At 40.0% G+C, this 8,790-nt stretch overlaps 1 protein-coding gene across 1 annotated transcript; it reads left to right on the forward strand.

The window, feature by feature from the left end:
- Window positions 1–3,787: 3,787 nt before the first annotated feature.
- On the forward strand, window positions 3,788–4,477 carry LOC141679825 (uncharacterized). Its single transcript, XM_074486211.1, has one exon. It carries the CDS (start codon window positions 3,788–3,790, stop codon window positions 4,475–4,477), a length of 690 nt encoding a protein of 229 aa, XP_074342312.1.
- Window positions 4,478–8,790: the final 4,313 nt, after the last annotated feature.

Below are 8,790 nucleotides of genomic sequence, written 5' to 3' on the forward strand. Positions count from 1 at the left end.
TCGATATTCGAATTATTGTATTATTAAGTCTCACTTAATCATCCAATAACTTAATTTCGGATTTAATATTAAATTCGAATTTCCTGTTTATTTAATTAATTAAGTCACACTTAATTAATAACAAATAATTCGAATTACTTACATTTAATTTAAATCTGAATTTAAATTAAATAATCCTCCAATCATTCTTTGTGCGACCCTTTAGGTTATTATTACGTTGGCAACCATTTTAAATCTAATTTGAAATCATAAACAATGAGCGGCATCTAGTAATACATCATTATTACCCAAGTAATAATAATTAAATCGGTGATCTATTAAACCTTTTGTGTATAATGTACAATGTACTATAATCCTTTTAACCATATATTATAGATTAAACTCGAGGCATGTTATGTGTCATCCTCTTCATAATTTAATCCAGGTTTCCTTGATCGATGAGTAGACTATAACATCAAGTCAACATTTGAGCATGGCCATGCATTTCATAGTCTAACTTAAACAAGAGGCCAATAATATCACTCCTAAAATACGAGGGTTAAATCTTTTCTAGATCATTCATATTTCTCATATGATTCATAATATACCCAATATACACTTTTATCATCACCCGGTCAAAGGTAACTTTTAATGCAACCAAAGTATATTAATTCTCATATAGAAATATAATGATTTCAAGTCTAAGGACCAATACATCATTATCACTGTGAGAATTACTTATGACACAACAGACATGTAGAATCTCACATTGGGTCTTCCAGCACCATGTATATAATACATGTGCCTGTGTTTTGACTTTAGTATCACTATACCTATGATCAATGAGATGTGATCATCAGTCAACATTCACACTACTCTTAATGCATTATTATTGTCCCTTAATAATAATACTCGACTAGGGATCTTTAGGAATATCGATATTATTCTCATAATCTCATCTCTAAGTCACGTACTTAGAAATATAAAATTACATATCATATTCCAAGGACATTTATTAATCTAACATCTTATCACATAAAATAAAGATATAATAAATTACTAAAGAATAATCCATATAATCAGAATTAATAATCCAAATGTTTCATAATATAAACATAATAGTGTTATCTCTAGGACACAAACACTAACAGAAACTACAAAAAAGTACAACTCATCGAATCAAGTCCGGACCCAGAGACAAGCATAGCAAGTCTGGAGGGACCGACAAGCAACCAAGTCATGGTAGTCGACAAGGAAAATCAGGTCCTAGACCAAGCTAGTCCTACCATGCAAGTAAGCAGAGCAAATGATCAGAATAAGTCAACTTCTACTTGAAGAAGAACTCAGAATCCCGAATTCATCAAATGGTCTCAACCAAAGAACAAGAAAAAATTGAGGCAACATTTGAAACAGAAGAAGTCCAGGTTGATGAAAGCAGTCCTAACAAAAAGGTGAAAGTTGGGTTAGGACTAGACGAGTCCTTTAGAGAAAGACTAATGTCCTTGCTTGGGAGTATAAAGATGTGTTCTCCTGGAGTCCAAGAGACATGCCCGGACTACATAAAACCATAGAAATGAACATCCTGGATGTCAACCCTAATAGAAAACCAGTCAAGCAGAAGCGAAGAAACTTCGCCCCGGAGAGGCAAAAGGCAATAGACGAAGAAGTGGAGAAGCTACTCAAAGCAGGAATCATCAAAGAAATCAAATACCCGGAGTGGGTAGCTAATGTGGTCATGGTAAAAAAGTCGAATGGCAAATGGAGAATATGTGTGGACTATACTGATTTGAATGATGCATTCCTGAAGGACCCATACCTTCTCCCCAACATTGATCAGCTGATAGATGCCACCTCCGGATACATCATGCTCAGTTTTATGGACGCCTTCTCCGGGTACAACCAGATCAAGATGAACCTGAAGGACATACCTAAAATAGCATTCATAACTCACAGAGCAGTCTATGCTTATGTGATGTTGCCGTTTGGACTGACTAGCACAGGATCCACTTACAAAAGAGCCATGAACAAGATATTCAAGTCCTAAATCGGGAGAAACTTGGAGTGCTATGTCGACGACATGATTTCAAAATCAACAACTATACCAGGACATATAGAAGATCTGAATGAGTGCTTTGACAACCTGAGAAAGAACCAACTTAAACTGAATCCAGAGAAATGTACCTTCAGAGTAGGAGCAGGCAAGTTCTTAGGATTCATGATCAGCAACCGAGGAATAGAAGCTAATCCGGAGAAGATAAAAGCAATCTAGGAGATAAAGGCTCCCAGGACCCAAAAAGATATGCAGAAGCTAGCAGGATCCCTAGCGGCATTCAGGAGATTCGTCTCAAAGCTAGCAGAAAAGTGCCTACCATTCTTCGATTTACTCAAAGGTGCAAAAAACAAGAAAGAGGTAAACTGGAGTCCGGAGTGCCAAAAGGCATTTGAGGAGATCAAGTCCTACCCCTCTCAGCCACCAGTCCTAACTAAAGCTCAACCAGGAGGGCCTCTCTACTTATACTTATCAGCGGGAGCACAAGCATTCGGAGCTGCCCTAATCAGGGAAGAAAATGGCAAATAGCAACCAGTTTACTATGTAAGCCAAGTACTTAAAGATGCGGAAACTAGATACCCAAGACTAGTGAAGTTTGCTTTCGCCTTAGTCACAATATCAAGAAAACTCTGGCACTACTTCCAAGGAAGAAAAATCAGAGTGGTCACAAATCCGCCTCTAAGAAAGATAATTCACAAGCCAGATGTCTCGGGAAGACTAGTCAATTGGGTTGTGGAGCTAAACCAGTTCAATTTAAGCTTCATTCCCAGGACTGCCATTAAAGCTCAAGCACTTGCATATTTCATAATAGAATACAACTTCTCGGAAGAAGAACAAGAGCCAATGAATATAGATCCGGAAACAAACCAAGATGCAAATTTAGAAGACTGGACCTTGAAAATTCATGGTTCTTCAACAAGCGAGAGGTCAGGAGCCAGACTCATACTAAAAAAGCCCCGAGGGATTCACCATTCAAACAGCTATATATTTCGGTTTCCCGGTAATAAACAATCAGGCGGAATATGAGGCATTGATTGCAGGACTAAAGCTCTCCAGGACCCTGAGGGTCCATGACTTAAAAATCTACAGCGACTCCCAGATACTGGTCAAGGAAACAAACGGAGAATACATAGCAAAGGACCCTATTCTGGAAAAATACCAAGCACTGGTTTAAATTTACCTAGCTTCGATCCAAAGAACCAAGTCCTTTAGATATGTCGAGAAGAAAATGAAGAAGCGGATATCCTATCCAAGTTAGTCCGGAACTCATCAGATTTGGACTGCTCAGTCTACTTTGAAGAACTCCAAAAACCATCTATTGATTCCGGAGAAATCTTGGAGATCGAAAGTAACCAGAACTGGATGACTCCTTTCATCAACTACTTAAAGAAAGGGGAGCTCCCAAAAGACAAAGGAAAGTCCCAAAGACTGAAAGCTAGAGCAGCCAACTTCTTCCTCGAAGAAGGACTGCTTAATAGAAGTCCATGAAGGGATATGCAGCGATCACATGTCGGCAAAGGTCCTAGCTCATAAAATCATAAGGCAAGGCTACTATTGGCCAACTATCCACCAGGATGTGGTTGAGTTCGTGAAAAATGCAAGGAATGCCAACTCTTCAGCAATGTGTCCCGGATCAGCCCAGTCATACCTTCCTTATTCTTATCTCCAATATCCTTTGATGTCTGGGGCATTGACATTATGGGACCTTTTCCAAAGGCCAAAGGAGATCTCAAGTACTTGTTAGTCTAAATTGATTATATGACCAAATGGGTTGAAGCGAAAGTAATGAGGATAATAAACCAACAAGATTGTATAAAGTTTATGGACAATATTTTGATGAGGTTCGGGATCCCGAAAGTCCTAGTATCAGATAACGGACCACAGTTCATCGGATCAGAATTTGAGTCCTACCTCCAGGAGCTCTGGATCAAGCACAAAAAGTCATCAGTAGCATATCCCCAAGGGAATGGACAAGTGGAAGTCACGAACAGAATTCTGCTCCGGGGTATTGAGAAAAGACTCAAAGAAAGCAAGAGCAAATGGCCAGAAGAACTACCAAGTGTACTTTGGTCCTATCGGATAAGCTCCAGGACAAGCACTGGAGATACTCCATTCAAACTAGCTTATGGTACAGAAGCAATGCTTCCTATTGAGGTGGGATCTCCTTCTCACAGGGCAATAAATTTTGATGAAGTAGCCAATGAAGAAGGACTCAGAACAAATATTGAGTTAATTGATGAGGTCTGGGACCAAGTTGTAGAAAAGATGGAGAGATACAAGGAGAAGGCCAGGGAGCATTTCAGTAAGAAGTCCAGAGTCAAAAACTTCCAAGTTGGAAACTTGGTTCTTCGAGACACAGAAGTATCAGATCCTATAAACACTGGAAAGCTTATGCCCAAATGGGAAGGACCATACAAGGTCAAAAACCAGGAACCTACAAACTCCTGAACATGGATGGCTCAGAAGTCCCCAATACTTGGCATGGACTCGCTTTAAGGAAGTTCTACCGATAAGAAAAAGCAAATAAAGCAACCAAAACCTTGTAGCCAATATGGCAAGCAACCAGTTTGTTTTTCCTCTTATTTTGTATGAATGAACTTCCGGATTAATGAAAAGCATTTCTCTAGATTACATTTATTAAATCTATCCGAAAAAGCAACCACTAGTCCAGACCAAAGATTAGTCTGGACTAGAGCAAACATATTTACTTAAAATTAATTTTCTAAGTAAAACAGCAACCACTAGTCTGGGCAAAAGATTAGTCTAGACTAGAGCAAACATATTTACTTAGATTTAATTTTCTAAGTAAACATCAACCACTAGTTTGAACCAAAGATTAGTCTGGACTAGAGCAAACATATTAACTTAAAATTAATTTTCTAAGTAAACAGCAACTACTAGTCCGGACCAAAGATTAGTCTGGACTAGAGCAAACATATTTACTTAGAATTAATTTTCTAAGTAAACAGCAACCGCTAGTCCGGAAAAATTAGTCTGGACTAGAGCAAACATATTTACTTAGAATTAATTTTCTAAGTAAAACAACAACCACTAGTCCGGACCAAAGATTAGTCTATACTTGAGCAAACATATTTACTTAGTATTAATTTTCTATATAAACAACAACCACTAGTCCGAACCAAAGATTAGTCAGGACTAGAGCAAACATATTTACTTAGAATTAATTTTCTAAGTAAACAGCAACCGCTAGTCCGGACCAAAGATTAGTCTAGACTAGAGCAAACAAAATAACTTAGAATTAATTTTCTAAGTAAACAGCAACCACTACTCCGGACCAATTATCAGTCTGGACTAGAGCAAACATATTTACTAAGAATTAATTTTCTAGGTAAAACAACATCCACTAGTCCGGACTAACTATGAGTCTGGACTAGAGCAAACATATTTACTTAGAATTAATTTTCTAAGTAAACACCAACCACTAGTCCGGAAAAACTATTAGTCTAGACTAGAGCACATGTACTTGAATTAATTTTCTAAGTAAAAAATCCACCACTAGTCCGGACCAATTATCAGTCTGGACTAGAGCAAACATATTTACTCAGTACTAATTTTCTAAGTAAAGAAGCCGCAACTAGTCCAGACCAATCATTAGTCTGGACTAGCGAAAACATGTTTACTTAGAACATAATTTTCTCAGAAGCCAATACTAGTCCGGACCAAAGATTAGTCTGGACTAGAGCATCCACATTAACTGAGAAAAAATTCTAAGGCGAGAATAAACTACAACAACAAATAGAAAAGCAAACAAAAGCAAATAAACCAAAATTAATCGGACCAAGAGTGCCCGGAGCCAAGTACGATATTACAGTTACACATCAACAATCAGTTTAAAAACACAAGTTCAGAATTCAAATTCAAGCAATCAGATATCTAAGAATCCGGAGCAGTTAGCGAAAGGAAGCTAGGGAAAGGACCATCAAAGGGCTCCGGCTCCCCGAGTCCAGCCTCGATATCTTGCTTAGCCTTAATAAATTCTTGCACAAAGCTATCCCAGTCCGCCTCCGGATTAGTCTTGATATGCTTCCCCGCAACAATCTAGCAACGTCCAATCTCTGGAGCACAAGCATTGGTGATAGCCCTATCATATTCTTCAGACTTCCTGAAAGCTTCAATAACTTCAGTCTCCAGTCTAACAGCAGATAACTGCTTCCGGAGCTCAGCCAATTCTGTCTTCAAGTCAGAAGCCTCCTTCTCAGCACTCTCAGCCCGGACTGTCATATCATTCAGGCGAGTGTTCAGTCCGAACATCGAAGTATCCTTCACAATAATCTGATCCCTCAACCCCCCCCCCAATCTCTGTATTCTTGTCAGCAATTGTGGTCCGGGCACTTTTCAATTTGTTGTATACGAGAGAAGCAGCTTCGGCCATGTACCCACCAAGCTACAAAGAAGATGTTACAAATCTTATAAAAAATCACAAGTCAAAAATAGAAGAAAGGGAACAACAAAAGAAACGTTGTATACCTGGCCCCAGAGACGAGTGGACTCCTTCATCATTCCATCAAATCCGGAGGCATTCATCTCCTTCTAGTCAGTAGAAGAGGGAATCTCAGCCATAAAATGGGCAACTTTCAAATCCAGCCCTGGACTACTCCTTTCCGGACGCTCTTCGGCCATGCCCTTTCCTTTGTCCACTCTGGACATAGTACCAACATCAGTCCTTCCATCCCGGGGAGGTTTAAAACCAACACTCCGGAGCCTCTTCCTCCTCCGGGTAACCTCCACTTCTAGAACCTCCCCAAGAGGCTCAAACTCTTCCAAGTTCTCAAATTCATCACCAATCTCAACTTCAGCATCTTGCTTCGGAACCCTTTCATTCCCGACAGACTCCGGCCTGGAAATAACTTTGCTTTGAGATCCCTCCTCCGGAGGAGGACTCGATCTGAACCCACCAGCTGCAGCTTTCTTGGTCAGCTTGAAAGCACTCCCCAAACCCTTCAAGACATAACTGTACGCCGAGGAAGACATATCCGGATTGTAATGAGGTAAACTTGCCAGAATATAAAGCGAAAGGAAATTTAGAACAAGTACGTCACAAAAAGAAAGAACCAATAAATAATTCAGATACAGAAAGCAATCCAGACAAAAGAGAGAACACTTACACCCTAGCCTATTTATAGTTTTATGCATCATAAAGGTATCTTGGGTAAGCTGAATACCCAAACATTCACAAAATATAAAAAAACTAGCTGGATAGCTTCTCCCCGGAGTACAGCCCTAGGAAACCTAATCCGGACTCCCTCAACAGCAATATGAGGGAGATACTTCAAATCCAATCCCCTCAGCATAATAATCTCCCCATTCCAGTACTTCAATGAGGACTACTGAATTACTGGCCTATAAGAAAAACCATAGCCACACTCCGCAGCACCGAATCGAATCTCATACAAAGGCATCTGGCCAGACCGGACTAAACTAAAAATGTGATGCCACAACTTAAATGTTGGCTGAACCTTGAACTGGTTGCAGCAGGCAATGAACCAAGTCATCCACTTTATCCCGTTGGGGGTTATCTGCATCGGAGATAACTGGTACTCATATTTACAAAGATGCTTCAGAAAGAGGTGCAAGTGCGGATTCCACCCGGAGCGCAGATGCTCCAACCACACCGAAACGAAGCCTTCAGCCGGTCTATGTTAGATCCTCTCTCCGGCCTCTGGCCACCTCCACTCAATCTGGGGAGCCAACTGGAAAGCAGCCCGGATCGAGGGATCTTGTATCGCGTGATCCAACGCGACATATTCATCCTTCAGCTTGTACGGTTCCTTGGCTACAATACTGCCAGCAAAGCTCCTATCGAACTCAGCCCGGTCATAAGGCCCCAGACCAATCTTAGGCTGCCTCGCATACTCGGACTTGATACTCCGATAATACCAGTTGTTCTCTATTTCTTCACTCCTGGTGATGAAGTAATTTGGAATATCAACCCACAACCCCTCCGAAGTGTAGGGCACCTTCCTAGTGGAAATCTTTCCTATAGTCAGTTTAGTGATGGCGTTGGCATCCGAAGTGGACGCCTTCTTTCCTATTTCAGTGCGTTCAGAATTAGAAGATGAATCTGAACCAGAATCCAACGGCCGCGGTTAGCAGGAGATGTAAGCCTTCACACGAATTTTAGTTCGGACCATATACCTAAATCAAATGATATAGGTTAGTCTAAATCCCTACAATTTATTTATCTTCAATCCTACATGGTCTAGACTACCCTATGTTCAATTTTAGTAAAGTTGCAAGCAATCAGTCCGGAGACCCGGACCTCAAAAGCCAATATAAACCCAAAAACCACAAAAAGAAAAATCCCCAAAACAACAAATCCGGACAATAAATAACCTACAACCCAAAAACACCAAAAACCTAGTCCGAACTACAATTACAACCAGTTGAAACAATAAGAAACCAAGAACAAACCTACTAGTCCGGACTTGTTGCAATAGTCCGGACTCAACCAAAAATCCTAACCACATAAACACCCCCCCAAACGAAATCAAACACCAAAATACAACAAAAACACAGAGACACACACATATATATACACATCTCCAAAATAATGAACAGAGAAATAACAAGAATAGCACCAAACAAAAACAACCAAAGCTCGAGCAAAAAATAGTATACAAGGAAGATTCCGATAGATAAAATGAAAAGACTTACAAGTTTAGAGAATATGGAGAGGTTGGGGACGACCGGAAAAAGATTGTAACCCTTCGAACCTCCCGAGACAACCGTCGAAGATAGAA

The sequence above is a fragment of the Apium graveolens genome, chromosome 8, assembly GCF_009905375.1.
Source record: "Apium graveolens cultivar Ventura chromosome 8, ASM990537v1, whole genome shotgun sequence".
NCBI lineage: Eukaryota > Viridiplantae > Streptophyta > Magnoliopsida > Apiales > Apiaceae > Apium > Apium graveolens.